The sequence below is a fragment of the Sarcophilus harrisii genome, chromosome 5 (assembly GCF_902635505.1).
Source record: "Sarcophilus harrisii chromosome 5, mSarHar1.11, whole genome shotgun sequence".
Classification (NCBI taxonomy): domain Eukaryota; kingdom Metazoa; phylum Chordata; class Mammalia; order Dasyuromorphia; family Dasyuridae; genus Sarcophilus; species Sarcophilus harrisii.
The window spans coordinates 130,618,976-130,638,479 of NC_045430.1; the positions used below are offsets into that span (position 1 = coordinate 130,618,976).

The 19,504-nt window shown below is 35.5% G+C and overlaps 2 protein-coding genes across 6 annotated transcripts in view; one reads left to right on the plus strand and one right to left on the minus strand.

The window, feature by feature from the left end:
* The window catches only part of NUDT5 (nudix hydrolase 5), a 29,574-nt gene extending 12,673 nt beyond the window's left edge, over positions 1 to 16,901 (minus strand). The window contains exons 1-2 of the mRNA XM_031938587.1: positions 16,515 to 16,901; positions 1,361 to 1,465 (exon numbers count right to left, since the gene is read on the minus strand). Coding sequence (XP_031794447.1) covers positions 1,361 to 1,423 — 63 coding nt within the window. The 5' untranslated portion in view covers positions 1,424 to 1,465; positions 16,515 to 16,901. The remainder of the gene's footprint in view (positions 1 to 1,360; positions 1,466 to 16,514) is intronic.
* The window catches only part of CDC123 (cell division cycle 123), a 127,751-nt gene that overhangs the window by 23,441 nt on the left and 84,806 nt on the right, over positions 1 to 19,504 (plus strand). For 3 of the 5 annotated variants that reach the window (XM_031938584.1, XM_031938585.1, XM_023504716.2), the window contains one exon: positions 16,788 to 17,146. In XM_031938584.1, the coding sequence (XP_031794444.1) occupies positions 17,073 to 17,146 (74 nt within the window). In that variant the 5' untranslated portion in view covers positions 16,788 to 17,072. Of the gene's footprint in view, positions 1 to 16,787; positions 17,147 to 19,504 lie in introns of those variants that run through there. The other 2 variants (XM_003771426.3, XM_031938586.1) reach the window with 2 other exon arrangements.

A 19,504-nucleotide genomic window follows, 5' to 3' on the forward strand; every position in this document is an offset into this window, starting at 1 on the left:
TCATATTAATCTTATCATTTAGAGATCGAGGGTAATCCAAGGATATGTTTATATATTTCCTTATTAATTGACAAAATGTCATTATTTTTTTTAACTAAGTTTAAAAGCCCCATCTTCAGTTTTTCAAATACTTCCTTCCAACAGTAGTGATATCTTTATATTAAATCCCTTAAAGTTACTGAATATAATTTTTAACAATGAAATCAATAATAAATAATTATATACAATATTTTAGTTGTGAAAAAGATCTTAAAGTCTTGCTTTATGTGCAGATGTGTAAAGGGCTGAAACTCTTGAGTCGATGCACTGAGTTTGGACAACCAAGCACTTAAGGCTAATTACCGATTGGACAATACTCTATAAACATATGCTTGGAAAATAGCCCTTCCCACTATCCTGTGCTGGCTCGATAATTGGTGTATACAGGGAATTGTAGGAGGGACTAGGGGGTGGAGTAAGACTAGCCAGGGTCACTTCTAGGCTGTAGTCGAAGAAGGAAGGTCAGGGAGATTCTGCTTCCACCCAATTCAATCCTACCTCTAGAGACCAAGAATAAAGACTAAGGACTTTTGCTAGAATCCGGCTGATTCTAAGGTATCCAGGGTGCTAACGCGGTCATCACACAGATGACTTCTCTTGATTTCTGAGAACAGTCTTACACTACTTAATTTATTCAAGATGACAATTTAAGATTCTGTAAGCTTTTCTCAGACCCTAAATTTTAATAATTTCTATCCAGATTAATCCTTACAGAATTTTCTTTAATATTTCTTCAGAAAACAGTTAAGACAGGTCTATTAAGAAGAAAATTCTTCACTTTCTTTTCCTGTTTTTTCCATAGTTTATCTCCTAGATCTCACTGATCAAAGTTAATTCTTACACTCTTCTTCATTCTTTAAAAATAAAGAGGTATTTCACAGAATGACAATTACATCACTAATTCTTAGCTTTTCTCTTTTTAAAAGAGACAACAACAATTTACACAACCTCTAGGAAAAGCTTACAAGGGTAATATAGGAATTATGGGTGGTTTTTTTTAAGTCTTATAACTTTATAACTCAGTAAATAGTATCCAAATTGACACTAAAGTCAGGTTACTTTACTTAAAATGCATTCAATCTATTACTTAACAAGAATTGAGAATTTTACCTTGTCTGCCAAAAGATTCCAGAGGCTTATTTCATTTTTAGTTACTTATAGGGACAACTAACAGCAAACATATTACTGTTACATTTGAGTCTTTAAAAAAAAAAAACTTTTTGGAATTCTATCCTCATGTATTAGGGCTAACCATTTGAAATATATATATTTTTTAAATGCAGCAATTAATGTGGAAGTGAAGAAAAAAAAAGTTTTGTACCTCTTCTGTTAGGATGGACTCTTTGGTAACTTTATGAGAATCCACAGGTGCTTTGTTTTCCATTTTCAAAATATGTGGTCCTTGCTGTCTTCTAGTTAGTTCACTCTATAACAAAACAACATTTCTTTAGGCTAAAGTTAGTTCAATTTTAGACCATCTCATTTAAATTCTTTCTCCTCATTCAATGGCAAGGAAATCACTGAAAGATTTACTCTTAAAACTACTGGAAAACTAATGATTGGCAGTTTAGAAAGAAGACAAAGACACAATTATGTTACCCAAATATAAGTACCATACTGATACCAGCAGATTACACAACATTATAAATGAACTCAAAATGTACTGAGAGAGATCTGATTTCTATATTAGGAAAACTTGCTATATAGTATAAGCTCAACCATTCTAGTTTAGGCTTAGAGAATTTCTTGCCAGGCTGTTTTTTTTTGTTTTGTTTTGCTGAGGCAAATGGGGTTATTAAGTGACTTGCCCAGAGTCTGGGCAGTGACTGACTTCAGTCTAAGAGCTTGACTTCAGGACTGGTGCTCTATCCACTGCGCCACCTAGCTGCCCCATTTTTTTTTTTTTAAATCGTTGTTGGCAGCAATTTATAGGACTTGACAGTCAGATGATTTCTTAAAATTGCCAACTTTCCTGGAATTGATCTGATTAAAAAAAAAAATTAAGCACCTAGACTGTTATTTATTCAAAAAAAAGTTTATGGCAGATTTTATTGTAGTTTATTCTTACTGGGAATTAATTGATTCCCAAAAACTTTCTAATTAAAGCATTCTTTCTGTCCAAATTATTCATATGCCTGAACAGCTATAATGTCATGTTTCACATGTAAAAACAAAAGATTAATCCTGAACAAATAAGACAATTTTTTTTTTCAAGAATAAGAACTCCCTTTTAAAAAAGCTGAACATGTCTATTTCAATTTCAAATAAATATTGATAATCAGTGCTGAGAAGAAGTGAGTAGCACTAAGAAAATTAGAGCTTTAAAGATAATATCCTAAAGTCTTTTAATTTAGGTTCTCTCATGTTGGTGGCTACTCCACCTTCTTCAGGAATGTAATCTCTGTCAAGTTCTAGCAAGTGGAAAAGTATAGAATATGGGCTGGCTAATTAAATATATCTGTCCAGATAGTAATAGTTTCAATAAGTTCAGATGTTAACTCATTACTAAAGAATTAGTAGGTGAAAAGTTTTATTTTTAGTAATAGCTATTTAAAGGTAGACTAGGGATTGTAATTTGTAGTTAATACATATACATCCAAATGAATCAAAAACATTTAAGTGATTCCAGATAATTTATTAATTATGGAACTGAAAAACTTGAATGTATAACTGATTGGAGATTTTGATTAAAAACATTTTGTCTGCTATATAAGCATTAACACAGGATAAGAGACTGAAATACTAAGAGAAGGAAAACTAAGAAAGAGAACCATTATGCACACACATCTGGATGATTACAATGTATCTGTTGATTTAAGTCAGTTGGTCAGAAGTAGTGAAAATAGTAGCTGATCTGTTGAATTTTATAAGACAAAAAGCATACAACATACCCACAAGTTTAGATGCTTTATTGACTAAAGCAGGGATTCTTACTTTTTTTCTTTTTCCTATTCATGACTTTTTTTGCCTATGAAATTTTTATGTGGCCCTAGGTATATAAAATCAGAGATTTACTGATAAGAAATAATAATTTCACAGCCTCCACATTTGGTTTCAAAACTGCATAGGGAGTTGCAAACCAGTTTTAGAAGCTGGGGACTTTACACCAGTTTAGGCTTTTACATAACAAATCCTTGCCAGACTGTCTATATAGATAACATATAATTAAGGTTTTCAAGTCCAGATAAGTGAAGGCAGAGTATCCCTGTCTGCCCCCCAAATAAGATCCTGACTTTTCTTTCTGAAAGGACTAGTCTTAAAGGAAACACAGACCTTAAAATTTTTTTTAGTGAATACACCCACCCACCCACCACTTTGTTTTAATTGCTAAGCTTTTGGTATGTTTTCCAATGTCCTTGTACATTTAGATCAAGATTTAAGATTTATTCAAGAAGTATTAAAATTTCTATATTGGGGGGAAGGATTGTGAGAAGATGATGGAACTCAAAACTTCCAAGTGCTCCAGATTTCCCCCATAAACAAAAGAAAATTGCAGCTGGTATGAACACCACCACCAATAAAAATGAGCAGGAAAAAGAAAAAGAATGAACCCAATCAGAGAGAGTTCCTATAGGAATAGGTAAGACATCTTCCTAATAAATAAAGCCAAAAAACAAACCAAAACAAATAAACAAAAAAACCCAAACCCAAAGAGTAATGTTAAATGACAACTTAAAGAGAACTCAAAAAAGACTTTAAAAATCAAATAAGAGAGACTGAGGAAAAATTAAAAAGCAACAACAATCCCAAACCCCAAACAAAAAACACTCCAAGAAAAACAAGAATATTATGAAAAGAAAGTGAACCAACTAGAAAAGGAAATCCAGAGTCTTAAAGCAAAACATGATTCTCTGAAAATAAGAACTGAGCAAAGGAAATCCACTAAAGTTACAAGAGAGCAAGACATAAAAAAAAATTAAAACAAAGGATGGAAAAATGGAAAAGAATGTGAAACATAGGAAAAACAACATCTGTAGAACATTGATAAAATATAAGAACAATTGGACTACCTGAAAGCTATGATCAAAAAAAAAGGATTTGGACACGATAATACAAGAAATAAAGCTGTCCTAAAATAATAAAAGAAAGTAGAAATAGATGAACACTATCTCCAAGAGATCCTACAAGGAAAACACGTAAATATCATAGCTAAATTTCAAAATCCCCAGGTCAAAAAGAAAATTTTACAAGCAACAACAAAAACAATTCATATATGCTGGAGCTATAATCAGAATCACACAGAATTTATTAATGGCAACAATAAAAGATCACAGGTCCTGGAATACCATATATTGACAATCAAAAGAACTAGGGCTGTGGCTGAAAATACTATATACAGCAAAATTAAGCATAATATCTAAATTTCTAAAATGGGTATTTAACAGTCTCAAACACAAATTCAAAAGAAAATTTGACACTTAAGAGCTAATATCAAAGACTAATTTCAAGGGACTCAATAAGGACAAATTGTTTATGTCTTATATGTGGAAATGTAAATGATATGTTTAAGACTGACATTAGTAATTGGGTAGTCCAGAAGAAAAGATTGGTAGAGCTGAATATGATCTGACTCTAAAAAGCAAAACTGTCTTTAAGAAAAGATACTGTATACTTATTGTGTATCTAATTTATATTTTAATATATTTAACATCTACTGGTCATCCTGCCATCTGGGGGAGGGGGTGGGGGGGGTAAGAGGTGAAAAATTGGAACAAGAGGTTTGGCAATTGTTAATGCTGTAAAGTTACCCATGCATATATTCTGTAAATAAAAGGCTATTAAATTAAAAAAAATAAATTTGGAAAAAAAAAAAAGAAAGAAAAGATACTGTAAACATGCTGTACGGATGAGATATTATAGTAAGAACCAACACAAATGAATTAGATGAGGGAAGAGGGCTGGTAGTTCTGAAAACCTACTTACATTGGAATAAGTTAAAGAGGAAACAATACATACACAAATCAAGAAGAGACCCTTCAAAACATGTAAAGAAATAAGGAGGGGAGGGAATTGGATAAGGTGGAGTATAGAAGGGTGTGACAATCAAAGGAAATGGGATAATATGTGTAGATCAATTAAGGATAAAGAAGGAAGAAAAGGGAGGGGGAATAAGGTGGATAGATTAACAGGAATGGGATAAGCAGAGAGGAAAAGATAAGGGAAGGAGATCCATGGAGAGGTTAAGTAATAGCAAGAAAAATTAACTGGTAGAAGAGTTAGGAGAGACAGGAAATAAGAGATAAACACAAACAAAACAACAATGAAAAAAGTAGAATTTATTAGAAAAAATAGTAAGGGTATTAAATCATTGATCTCAGACAAAGTCAAACTTAAAAAAAACTCAACCAAGAGAGAAATCGATATTATTGTCAGCCATATTAATGTTGTTTTAGAGTATATGTACGTGTGTATATAGGTATATGTTATGCAGATATGTACACACACACACACACAAATATATCTGTGCTTAAAATGCAGCCTGCTTGGGGGAGGAATGGAGAAAAAAGGAATAAAATAAAAAATACACCGCAGAGAACAAAAGAAAATCTACAAGGAAGCAAAGAAAAGATGTACTGTTATGAATACAGTGTTTTCTATTATTATATATGCTTATTTGAAATCGAATTTGCTACATATTTTAAATCCTCCCCAATGTTTTTTGTTTTTCTGTCTTCCTTTTTTCCTATTTTGTTTTTTTTTTTTATTTGAGTTTTAAGTAAATAAACAAATACCACACAAAGTAGGTAAAAAGGTATTTATAAGGAGGGGGCAGGAGAATCAAAGTAGCTTTCTCTAGGAGGTGGCACTTGGGATGGGCTTGGAAACAAACAGGATTCTAAGAGGAGGAGTGCATTTCAGGCACCTCCTTTCCGAAGCTTTCTCTGATTATTATTCTTACAGTCATCTTTCTTCACAGGGAGGAGTACATCTCGTGCAAAGGCATGGGGATGGGAAATGGCCAATTTGTCTGGAACATAAAGGGCTTTAAGTAATAATAATAATGAGCCTCGGAAAGATTAAAGCCAGATTGTGAAGAGTTTTGAAAACCAGAATAGTGTGTATTTTATTCTGGAAGCAAGAGAGAGGTACTGAACCTTCTTAACAAAGGGAGTGGCACAGTCAGATTTATAAAGATTTGATTTAGGAATATCAACTCAACAGCTGTGTGGAAGGCATATTAGAACAATCAATAATTTCTTCTCATCTTTGGCTTCCCCATAGCTTATTTCATAGATACTATAGATCCTCTCACTGATTAAATTCTCATATTCTTTCCCACTCCATAGGGAGAAAAAAGCACCTTACAATTAGTTACAACTATAATTCTTAGTTTCCGTTCTCTGGGAGACTTAATAGGCTATTTGAGAGGTAATAAGTGCTTAAGCTAACTAGAATGGATCTGTGTGACAGGAGAAAAGGGGATGGAAGCCACATATAGATGCATCTGAAACAACTTGGCAAGTGAATGGATCAACTGAATGAAGGAGGAAAACTCATGATGATTCTGAGATTGCCAAATTCACTGACTAGAAGGACATTATTATTATCTTCAACAGAAATGAAGGAGAAATGGTTTTGGAGGAAAAATTCAAGAACTCTATTTTGCTATGCCCAAAGTGCTATCAAACTGTGCATACCCTTTGATCCAGCAATGTCTCTGCTGGGTCTGTATCCCAAAGAAACCATAAAAAAGGGTAAAGGACCCACTTGTGCAAAGATGTTTGTGGAAGCCCTTTTTGTGGTGGCAAGAAACTGGAAACTTGAGTGGATGCCCCTCAGTTGGGGAATGGCTAAATAACTTATGGTATATGAATGTTATGGAATATTACTGTTCTATAAGAAACGACCAGCAGGATGATTTTAGAGAGGCCTGGAGAGACTTACATGAACTAATGATAAGAACCAGGATATCACTGTACACAGCAATGAGATTACCTGATTACCAATTCTGCTGAATATGGCTCTTTTCAACAATGAAATTCAGGCCAGTTCTAACAGACTTGTTATGGAGAGAGAGCCATCTGCACCCAGAGAAAAGACTGCGGGGGGACTAAGTGTGGAACACAACATAGTGTTTTCATTTTTTGTTGTTGTTTGCTTTCATTTTGTTTTCTTTCTTGCTTTCCCCCATTTTGATCTGATGTAGAGAATAACTGCACATGTTTAACATATATTGGATTACTTGCTATCTAACGGAGGAGGTGGGAGGGGAGGGAGAAAAAATTTGGAACACAAGGTTTTGCATGGTTAAATATTTAAAACTATGCATATGTTTTGAAAAAAAAAAGGCTTTAAAAATAAAATTTTAAAAATTCTATTTTGGACATGTCGAGTTTTAGAGGTTTGGATAGCTATATATATATATAACAGACCTGATGTTCAGGAGAGGGGTAACCTGTGCATAGAAGATAATGAACCCCTGGGATCCAGTGACATCATCATGAGAATGCAGATATAAACGGACTTAATACAATTTAATCTGACAATTAAATAATTATTGAATTCTACTTTATATTGGAGTACTGTGGGAAACCACAACTCTGCCATTAACAAGTATGATTTTTTGGGGGAATATTCTCATAGGATATTCTAAATCTGAAATTTTATTAGCTCCCTAGTACAAATAGAACTCCAACCATATCAAGAAGCAAAGCTGCATTTGGGGATTAGAGGAATCAATGGCAACAGGGCAAGGAGGAAAAGAAAAATCACTAAACAATTTTTATTTGTGATTTCCCAGAAGCTAAAAGTTTTTCTTCCTTGTAGTAACCTGATAGTGGAAAGAAGACAGAAAATTCTAAGATGCTAAGACCTGGTTCAGGAACAATTTCCTTGTCTCCACACTCAAAAATATAGCTGATTAGTATAGAACTGAGTTGTTAAAAACTCATTTTCAGAGCTTTGCTCTATAATAATTTATACAATTGGGATTATAAAAAGCATTATCTAAATCCTTTTTATGCTCTCCAATTTAAAAACTGCTTTATTGAATGTCTGGACTAATAAAAAAGTCCATTTACACAGTACTTTAGTGTTTACAAAATGGCATTATTAACCTAGTGAGGTACAGATAGTATATTATTAATATCTTCTAGTAATACTAGTATTAATATCCTCATTTTACAGAAAAGAAAATGGAGTTAATTGACTGCCTTAATCACACACAGAGCTTTTCTAGGACCTTTTTTCCTCCTGACATACTGATATAATACTTTTAATAGCATAGGATAAAGTTCAACATTATTACTGATAGCATAGGATAAAGTTCAACATTATTATTGACTATGGAACATATAATCTGGTTGTGGAAAGATAAGTAACAATATAGTAGAGGAAAAACATAGAACGCCTTAAGCGCTAGGAATGCCACATGAGTAGTATAGATAATTAAATGCCATAAAAGTTGGAAGAAAAGATCATTTTAATATCAAATAATCAGAGAAAGGAGAAGATGTGAGAAATGAAGTGAGCAGGCATTAAGTAGGTGAGAAAGGTATGAACAAAGACTAAAAGCCACTAACATGCTAAAGTTTGTTTAAGGGAAAAGCAGACCAGTCAAACTAGAAGAGTGGGTTCAAGTTTGGATGTGGCAGGAAGTAGTTGTAAAAGACTGAAAGATTTTTATACTATAGGGAATTAGTTTTTGAAAAGCAAGATGAAATAAAGTGTTATTTTAGGAAATTTATTCTGTCAGCAGCATATGTGATAGATTCTCCCCACTAGAAAATGTTTTCTGACTAGCAAGCCTTAAAATCTTATTCTCTTGAGAAGAACAGAGGAATTTTATTCATGTATTTTGATTAATACCACTGAATCATGAGTCTTTGTTAGACCAATGTAGAATTTAGAATCAAAACACTGGGTATGAATTCTGACACCATGTGACCTTAAGCTTAAGCAAATAATTTCAACTCTCCAAGCTTCAGTTTCCACATCAAGATAGACTACCTGTGATTTTGCTAGTGCCAGGACTTCCTGAAGAGAGGAAAGCACCAATTCTTGGAGGTGACTAGAATAGGCCTTAAACTTTTTCTACTTGCAATCTCCTTTCACCTGAGAAATTTTTACATGATTTGAATTTGAGTCAAGGTGTTTCTGGCAGCGTTTGGGTATATACAGTGCAAAGTGCACATGTATATTCAGAATTAAGACTGCAGTGAAGTTGTGTGATGCAACACAAACAACAGTACCAAAAATACCTCAGATTCATTACATGTTTGAATTTGAATTTTTGGTCATTTCCTTTCTTTTACAATTATTCAATTTTTCTTGACCCCCACATTCAGTTACTTGACCCCATATGGGATAGAGACCTACAGTTTAAGAAGCTTTGGTCAGACATTTAAGTGACTTGGAGAGTCACAATGACTTCCTTATAGATATCTTCTAACATGAGCATAATACTTTACATAAATGTAATTTTTTTATACAAATTTTTACTAAATTTACAAATTATAAATACGTAATTAAAGAGTATCATACACAAAAAGATGAATAGTTTAGCAGACAGACTCTAACAAATTTGAAGAATAATTCTAAGGGTTTTTTTTTTTTTTTTTAAGAATCCCTAAGGTTGGAAATTAAGAAAAGCTGATTGAAAATGAAATGTTTAGATAATACTTAAAAAAATACAAAATTGTATATAATAGCTATATTCTATCACCTAATGAGCAAAAATGTACTTTTTGAGTATGACTTTATTCATAGAGAAAGAGGGGAAACTACAGAAATTAGTGCCTGAAAATAAGAAGCCAAAATTTGTGGAACATATAAATGTTCACAGCTATTTATCTTGTTTTAGTTTAGAAAAGTCTAGCTAAATTCCTGTGTCTAGACTTTTAGATTCATTCTGGTCCAATGGTGAGACTTGCTTGGGAGCTCTGCTGATTTTCCAATAAACAATGTATTAATACAATGTATTAATTGATCCCAAGAGGAGCAAAATCCAAGAGACCGAAATCAGCAATTCTACAGTCAATGAAGAACACAATCAATGAAAGACCTGGCTATTTTCATATACCATCACCCAATTCTAGGGAAGAAAAAGAGATTTAGGATAGAAACAAAATTATGTTTTAAATCTTAAAATATGCCTATTAGAGGACATGGTTTTGGAGCTAAACCTGGAAGTCAAAATGTCAAAAGGCAATTTAATAATTAATGGAGAATTTAGGAAAGAAAAGCATAGTTTTTTTTACCATGCTAAAGAAATTTGAAAATCATTAAAGGTTAATGCTTCACTTGCCTTTTTAAAGCAAGAAACAAATGACTTATACATATACTGTGCTCAGCCTCTAGCCTACTACGTTCAAGTTTGTGTTTGAACTTTTGGCATAAGAGCTCTTAAAAACAACACCAATTTAAATTATAGAGGTAACATTGTCAAAGATTCTTTTGCAGAAAGTTTAGTATTCAAAGCAAAATGAAACAAAAATTTTATCTAGCTATTATGTCTTTATATAAATATATTTTACATACCTTTGTGTGAAGTGAATGAAGTCTTCAATATCCTATACTTTATTATATTCTTAAGGAAAACCTAAGATAATATCTAAGCCTGACTAAGAAATTTCTGTTCACACTTCTGTTTAACTGAATGATCAGTAAGCAATTCAAAAAGACAAGCTTATATAATATATTCACATTTCAGACACTGAACTGTAGAATGCAGCAGAAAAATGCCAATTTAAGAAAGCTTAACTCGTATAACCTAATATATACCATCTATACCCTAAGGAGCAAAAATATACTTTTTTGTGTATCAAATGTCATTCTCTTAACTATTTCAATTCTATTTTTCAATTTGACTAACAACTTAAATGCCAAAGACATGGAGTTCGACCTTACCAAAAGAATTGTGATAACTGATCAAGTTATTAAATTAGAAGATCAAGCTTATGATCTACCTAATCTCAAATATTCTTTGTTCCCAGAATCTAAAACAAAACAAGACACCCTAATTTTATTTTCAGATACACATTTTCTCCTTCCCTTTCACCTTTTCCTCTCTTTCCCTAATAGAGAAAGCAAGAAAAACAACCCATCATATATAGTTAAGCAAAATAAATTATTGTATTGGTTACATCAAAAACAATAACAACAACAAAACCCTCTGAATCTGTGTTCCTGTATCTGGAAGTAGACAATATATCAAACTATTATTTTAGAGAATCTGCAAAAGTATGGAATAAGTTATAAAAATTAGATTGAATAAAAACTGGTTGAACAGCAGGATTTAAATAAAACCAACAAGATATATTGATTACTTACTAAATCCAGGAACTGTGTTAAGAATCAGGGAATACAAAGACAAATATGAAATTTTAAAGTATTTTCTCTCAAGGATCTTACCTTCTAATGAGGGAGCTAACATGTACCTATCTCTTGCATATAGGGGAAGGCATTAGCTGCTAAGGTAATTGGGAATATTCTCATGAAGCGAGTCTTGAAGGAAACCAGATATTCCAGGATATAGAGGTAAAAAGAACATTATCATGAATGGGAAACAGTTTAAAAAAATGAAAAAAGGAGATGAGTTTGTGTGAGGAACAGTAACTGTATCAGTAGGTCTATGGCTCTGTAGAGGGTGAAGGGGACTATTGTACCCAAATATTGGGGAAAACAAGTAGGAAGTAGCCAGGTCATGAAGAACTTTAAATGCCTAATAGAGAAACTTCTTTTTGATCCTAAGAGGATAACAGAGAGCCACCAAAGTTTGAGTGAAGAGTAACACAGTCAGAACTATGCTGTAGCACAACAGCAAGATTTGTGTGATAATCAACTATGATAGACTTGGTTCTTCTCAGTGATTCAGTGATCCAAGCAATCCCAATAAACTTTGGATGGAAAATGTCATCCATATCCAAAGAAAGAACTATGGAGACGGAATGTAAATCAATACATACTATGTTCACTTTTTCTCTTTTCTTGTAATTTTCCCCCTTTGTTTTGATTTTCTCTCCTAATGTGAAGGGGGAAAATATACATACATATATATATATATATAAAGTATCTGTATAATTTAAAAAAATTTTTTTACATGTAAATAATGACTTTTTATTATTAATGATAAAAAAGCCATTTGCAATCGGGGGGGGGGGGGGGGGGAGGAAGAACTATGCTGTAGGAAAAAAATTCCTTTGACAGCTATGTGGAAGATAGATTGGAATGAGGAGAAAGCAGAGGAAGGGAACCAAATGCGAAACTTTCAACAGTCTTAAGAGTCCAGGTGAAAACTGTAACTGTTTCAATGTCAACTTGGCAAGAGGTCTCTAATGGAGTGTCCACTGGCTATCTTACTTGGTTCTGTGCTATTTAACATTTTTATCAATGACTCAAGGTCAGATATGGCATGTGCTTCAAATTTGCAGATGAAACAGTCAGGGAGGGAGAGTTAATATAATGGATGGAATCTGGGATCCAAAATGATCTTGACTGGCTGGATCATTAAGCTGAATTAGATGAAATTATATGTGGATAAATATGAAGTTAAAAAGTTCTTAGGTTAAAAAAAAAAATCAACTTTGCAGGTATTGAATGAAATATGGTTAGGCAGTAGTTTAAAAGAAAAAAAAAAACATCCAGAAGTTTTAGTGGACTATAAGATCAGTGAGTTAGCAGTATGATGTAGCAAGCAAAACATCTAATGAAATCTTCGTCTATATCAAAAGCTATAGTTTCTGGGAATAATGAGGTAATAGTCTTTCTGATCTCTACCCTGGTCAGACCAACCACTTTTGGAATATTGTATTTAGCTCTGAGGAGTAGCTGCAGGAACTGGGATGTTTAGCTAAGAGAAGAATAAGGGGACATATGATGGCTAGGTTTGTGAATGTGAAAAGGTACTGTGTCAAAGAGGGTTAAATATGTTTGTTCTGATCCCAGAGGACACAATGAGAGCTACCCATGAGCAGCAGGGGCTGCTCTGAGAGTTTACCCATAGGCTAGATGGCCACCCATTGGGTATGTTATAGTGGGCATTCCTAGTAGAGTGTAACAACAGCAACAGTAAGGTTTGCATATCATCTGATTTAACACTCAAAACAACTCTGTGAATTAGGTGCTGTTTTTATCCCCATATTATGAGAAGAAAACAAAATGAGAAAGATGATATGACTAACAGCAAATGTCTGGGATGGAATTTGAATTTAATTCTTCCTGACTCCAGGCCTGACACTGTCATCAGTATTTGACCAACAGCCATCATGGGGCTGCTGTAGTTTCTTTCAATTAGAGAATTCTATGTTCAAACAATCCTAGAATTTATAATTGGAGACAATCTCAGAGATAACTTAGTTCAGCCCTTTCAGTTTACAAGTAAGGGAGCTAGATCCAGTGGAGTAAAATGATTGATCCAAGGCTATAAAGATAGTGAATAGCAGAGTTGGGATTCAAATGCAGGTCTTTTGACGCAAAACTGAGTATACTTCCATAATACTAAGCTACTAGACAAATTTTTTTTTCTATTAAAATTTAAAAAAAAATTTTTTTTTTGATGAGTTGGTTGGGGCTAAGTAAGGATCACATAGCTAGAGTTAACTACCTGAAGCTGGATTTGAACTCAAGTCCTCCTGACTTTAGGATGTGCTCTATCTAGAGCACCATCTAGCTGCCTGATCAATTATTGTTTAGATTGGGGGAGGGGTATGGAATGAAAAGATAGAGGACAACCCCTCTCCCCAGCAGAATATAGGAATATTTAGATTTATTTGCTAAAGAATAGTTCATTAGCTCAGTCTGTCCCGAATAAACAAGTATTTTGCTAACATACTAGTGAGAGATGATTTAATTATAAATATGACAGAACATCAACGGTAGTGATTTGTAAAATAAGTATACTACTGTGATATGGACAGATGAAAACTGTGTACTTTTCCTACATTAGCAATGCCTGAGTTTGAATACAAAGCAGGCAGAGTGGATAAAGTATTGGTTTTGGGAGTACCCACCTTTCTTTAAATTTCAGTTTTGAAATTTGTGGCCCATGACAAGTAATTAATATCCCTGGGCCTTAATTCTTTCATCTGCAAAAAGAGAAGGTTGGATTGGATGATGTATAATGTCCTTTTCAGTAGATTTGAGAGTCTATGATAGTTTTGATAATAAATTTTAGTAAACAGTGATAATAACATTTCCTGGCTCAAAAGTCATCCAGTACAATAAAGTACTTATTGAAAAGTTTGATGAACAGATTACATTTCACTTTTATCTTAAGAATGTCTCTTCCACTTACCGACTTTTTAAAAGCACAGTTTCAATCACTTTACATCACATCCTGACTCAATAAAATTAATAACTTGTTATTATCTTTCAGATCAAATATAAACAACTTTGTTTGGTATTCTTTGTAACATGACCCTTTCCCAATTCTCATTTAGTCTTACACATTATTTCCAGACATTCTACAATATAGCTATACTGGGCTACTTGTGTTTCATATATGACACTTCTTCTATTTCATGCCCTTTGCACTGGTCAACATCCATACCTAGAATACTTTTTCCCTCATTTTTCTTAGAATTCCTGGTTCTCCTCTAGACAGCCCAAGTGCCATCTTCCAAGAAGGTCCCAACCAAATGCTGGTCGCTTCCTTTCTTTGGTCACATATCCACTAGATAGGTACTTGCTCTGAGGACTGACTTTGTATCCCTGCTAAACGTACTTAATCCGTAGCAAGCATTTGATAAATACCTATTGATTAAGATAATATAAACATAATTTTAAGAAAAGCTATAAATCATGTCAGTCATATTATGACAGGAAAAAAGATTTAGGGGCTCAAAATATCTTGCAGGTAGAAGAGATTTCTGAGATCAAAAGCCTTATCCATATTACAGAACAAGGATTTGTCCAATATCACACAAAAAAGTAATAAAGTCCCTTGACCCCATTTATGTTTCCCCCTAAAGTATTCTTTTACTTATTTGATAGACTAAATTCATTATTAATTAAAAGCGATTGCCAATTAATACTCCAAAGTAACAGAGAAATGATATAGAAACCATACACATTTTAAAAACCCACATAATCACCAAATTCTCCAAGACTGTGAATGTTAATTTAATACATTCACCTCTGGTTAACTTCTTAGTCAGATGAAATCTGATTAATTAAAATTCATTCCTTATACAAAACTACTATTCATTCACTCCAATATTTAATGAGTAACTTTCACATTGTAAGGGAGAGGGGTAAGGGAAATGGAGGAGTTGGAATTTTTAAACAAATGAGATAATTCCTTATTTGAGTAACTGTAAAAAGAAGCGGCATATAATTCAGGAGTAGGAATTTCTAAACGAGATAATTCCTTATTTGAGTAACTGTAAAAAGAAGCGGCATATAATTCAGGAGTAGGAATTTCTAAACGAGATAATTCCTAATTTGAGTAACTGTAAAAAGAAGCGGCATATAATTCAGGAGTAGGAATTTCTAAACGAGATAATTCCTAATTTGAGTAACTGTAAAAAGAAGCGGCATATAATTCAGGAGTGGGAATTTCTAAACGAGATAATTCCTTACTTGAGTAACTGTAAAAAGAAGCGGCATATAATTCTAATGTGCCTTGGGAGTTCATATCAATGAATTAATTTTCAAATTTTCAGTGTAGCAGAAATCTTTAGTTTCTGGAGAGGTTCTCCATTCCCAAAAGTTACCTTTTCTAAATCCAGTCAAATCACGATTTTTAAAGTTTTTATTTTGTTTCAACGGTTTTAAAATGGCATTATTCCTAATTCACATAAAATAAATTTTTTTGGGGGGGGGGGGAGCATATGTAAAGTACTGATTCCTACTCACAAAATAAAATCGGCTCACTAAATTCACTGCTTCTTCTGTTCCCAAAACATCGAAAAATTGCATCAAATGACATAGTGCCTAGAACCGTTCCTGGCACAAGGTAAGCACTATATAAATGCTGGTTTATCGGAAACCTGAGTCACACGTACGCGACTTCCCAGAAGGCAGGCATTATAGCCAGCGAAGTGTTTTGCAATTTTGCATCCCTGAGGCCGCGCTCCCAGTCACCCCATTTAGCAGTAAAACCTAGTGAGTAAATGGAGCCGGGGATGTTTCAAAGGAGTAAAAGTCCTAAGACTTCCCCAAAACTAAGTGCAGTAAAAGATTCGGAGAGGTGATGCAGAAGAAGTAATGCGGGGAAGGTGCGAGGGGGGGAGAAAAATTCTCTCCCTCTTTCCCCTCCAACATCTGCCTTTTCAGTGACTCAGATGTGCCCCGACCCAGAATAAGACCCTCTCGCTAGCAAGCAGGAACTAGCATTTTAAAGGGCATTTCTCCCCCCGCCCCCGCCCCCGCCCCCGCCCCCGCCCGCGGCTCCCACCGAGCCGCTTCCCTCTTCTCCCCGTTCCTTCCCAAGTCGCAGCCTCGAGACCGGCACGCACACCCACCCGGCTGGGACCGCCAGGGACGACCCCGCGCGGAGATTGGGAGGGAGGGAGGAAGGGAGCGGAGACAATTACCTGCCCCGGTCTGTCGGGCGCTGGGGAGGAGACGGATGGAGACCCGCGGCCGGAGCTGAGGCTGCACGAAAAGCCTGTGCCGGCGTGCAAGTCACAGCCACCTCTGGCCGTGAATGGAAGACTAGGAGCGCGGGCTGCCTTTTCGGCACCCGTACAAACCTGTCTTTGCCACGGAGGGGCCGGGTGTCTCGGCGCTTTTCCTTCCGGGTCACCGTGACACCGAGGGAAACCAACTAGATTGTGAGTCTCTTAATCTTTTGCTTCCCTCTTCAGCTTCTTTGAAGGCCTCCGACTGAAGTTGCCTGACCTTCCTGGGGCCTCTAAAAGCCACCACACACCCGGATCCCTTCCACTCCACGTGCTTCTGCCATCGCCTTTCTCTTCCTTCCCCACTTCCTCCCCGCTCCGCGTCACTGGACCGGAAAAGTGTTTCAATAAAAGTGTCCGGTTGGCATTTTGGGATTCTCGAGAGGGCCGTTCCGGGCGGAAGGAGCCGAAGTAAGAAAATTCTCAGGCGGCGGCGGCGGCGGCGGCGGCGAAGGCGGCGAAAGCGGCAACATGAAGAAGGAGCAGGTGCTCCACTGTCAGTTCTCTGCTTGGTACCCGCTATTCAGGAGCCTCACCATCAAGAGGTGAGACGGGACGGGGTACTTCGCCCTTCTCGCCGTCTCTCTCTACTCCCCACGCCCCCTAAGCGATGGAGGTTCTTCTCCCCTGGGGAGGGAAGAGATCCTGAGTGACTCCTGGTTAGGGCTAGGTTTGGGGACCGGAGTAGAGGCCCAGAGTGTGGGGACGGGCGGTGGACGGGGAATCCCGTCTCGGTTTGAGGGAGAGGTGGGGGGGAGGGGCGCGGTGTTTGTTGTGAAGGATTCCCGGCCTGAGACCTTGGAAAGCGTTTTGTCAGCTGTAGAAGCCATAGGGCCTCGTAAGCTGCCGCAGCCCCTTGCCCTCCCCTCACTGCCTTGCTGAGGCCTTGGGCTGCCTGCCTTCCCGTCTCCATCCCGAGTTTGCCCCGGGAGTCAGGATTCCTAGGTTCTCTTGGCCTCTCGTGAGCCGTGTGACCCAAAGAAAGTTCAGTTTAGGTTTTCTGCTCGGTAAACGTGAGACAATAATAACCTGACCTGCCGTCCTCGCAGGGATCCAAGAAGATAATCTTGTAAAAGACAAAGTAAGCCATGACTGAATGATGGGGGTGGGGAGGGGAAGAGAAAGACTAGCTTAAGTGAGAAACGGAACGGTCGTGGTTTTTCCAACTTCCAAACCAAGAAACCTTTCCCGGATTTTGCGCTATTTCTTACCTGCTTGTTTTCTTCCATTCCTTTCATCTCTCTTGAATTTTATAGATTCACAGAATTTTAGATTTGAAACAGACTAGCCAATATTTGAAAAGGAATCCCCACTCTGGTGGAGATGCTCAACATTTATAGTTCCTGATTTATAGTCAGGCAGTATGCAAAGTGCTGGACGTAGAAAGTAACAAATGACAGTGTCATTTGGCTAGGAGGTTACGTTTTCTTGCTATACAAGTTCACATAAAAGTAAATTATGAATATTTACAGAGTAAATGGAAGAGAGACAAGGAAAAGCCTCTTGGGGAAGATGGCCCTTGAACTGAACCTTGAATGAGCTATGGGTTCTAAGGAATCTAAATGTGTCACTCTTGCTCTGTAAGCTTCTTGTTGCCTCCAGGATAAACTGTAAATGTTTTTAAACCCCATCACAATTTGTGAAAAAGGCCATTGGAGGATACATACACTTAGAAGGACTTGGAGGAGCAGAGCCCTATCACAAGACTGGAAAAGGATATGTGAACGTAACAATTTTTTAAAAAGGCAGTAAAATACAGCCTTCAAACTTTAGGTCAATGAGCTTTTACTAAACTAGTTAATGAATATCTAGAAAAGAAAGAATTGTTCACAAAGTTCTTCGACAAGAACAAATTTCCTCTTTTCCTTTTTTTTCCTGAATATTTTATTTTTTCCTCCCACTTACATCTAAAAACAATTTTTAACATTCATTTAAAAAAAATTTTTAAGTTCCAGATTCTCTTCTCTCCTCCCTTTTTCCCTTCTTGAAATGGTAAGAAAACAAAACAAAAAAGTAAAACCCTCACAAAAAAGTAAAAAATAATATGTTTTAATCAGCATCCAGATTTCATAAGTTCTTTTTCTATAGCTGGATAGCATTTTCATACTGTGTTCTTTGGAGAACTGTCTTGGATAATTGTATTGTTGAAAATAGCTAAATCATTCACAATTGTTCATAGTACAGTATTTTTGTTAGTTATGCCATTCTCTTGGTTCTCACATAAGTCCAGGTTTTTCTGAAATCATTCTATTCACAATAGTATTATATCACAATTAAAGAACAATCAATTGTTCTGCTATTCTATACTTGGTGGCTATCCATTCCTTCAGTACCCTCAATGACCAATTCTTGATTACAATAAAAAAAAGCTGCTTATAAATAGTTTTGTACTAAGAGGTGTTCTACTTCTCCACCCCCTCTTTTTGAAAAAATGGATCAAGGGATATGCACAGTTTTTTAGCTCTTTGGGCAGAGTCTAAATTGATTTCCAAAATGGTTGGATCAGTTTACAGCTCTACCAAAAGTGGATTAGTGTCATAATTTTCTCACATTTCCTTCACTATTTATCATTTTCCTTTTCTATCATATTAGCCAAATTGTTAGGTGTGAGATGGTACTTCAGAGTTGTTTTAATTTGCATTCTCTAATCTCTTGCAATCTCTACTCTCTAATCTAAAGTGATGAATATTTTTTTCATATGACTATATATAGATAGCTTTGATTTCTTTGCCTGAAAACTGCCTGTTCATATCTTTTAACCATTTATGAATTAAATAAATTACTTATATTCTTATAAATTTCAGTTTTCAAAATATTTGAGAAATGAAACTTTTATCAGAGATACTTGCTCTAAAAATAATTTCTACTTTCCTTCTAATCTTGGTTGCATTGGTTTTGTTTGT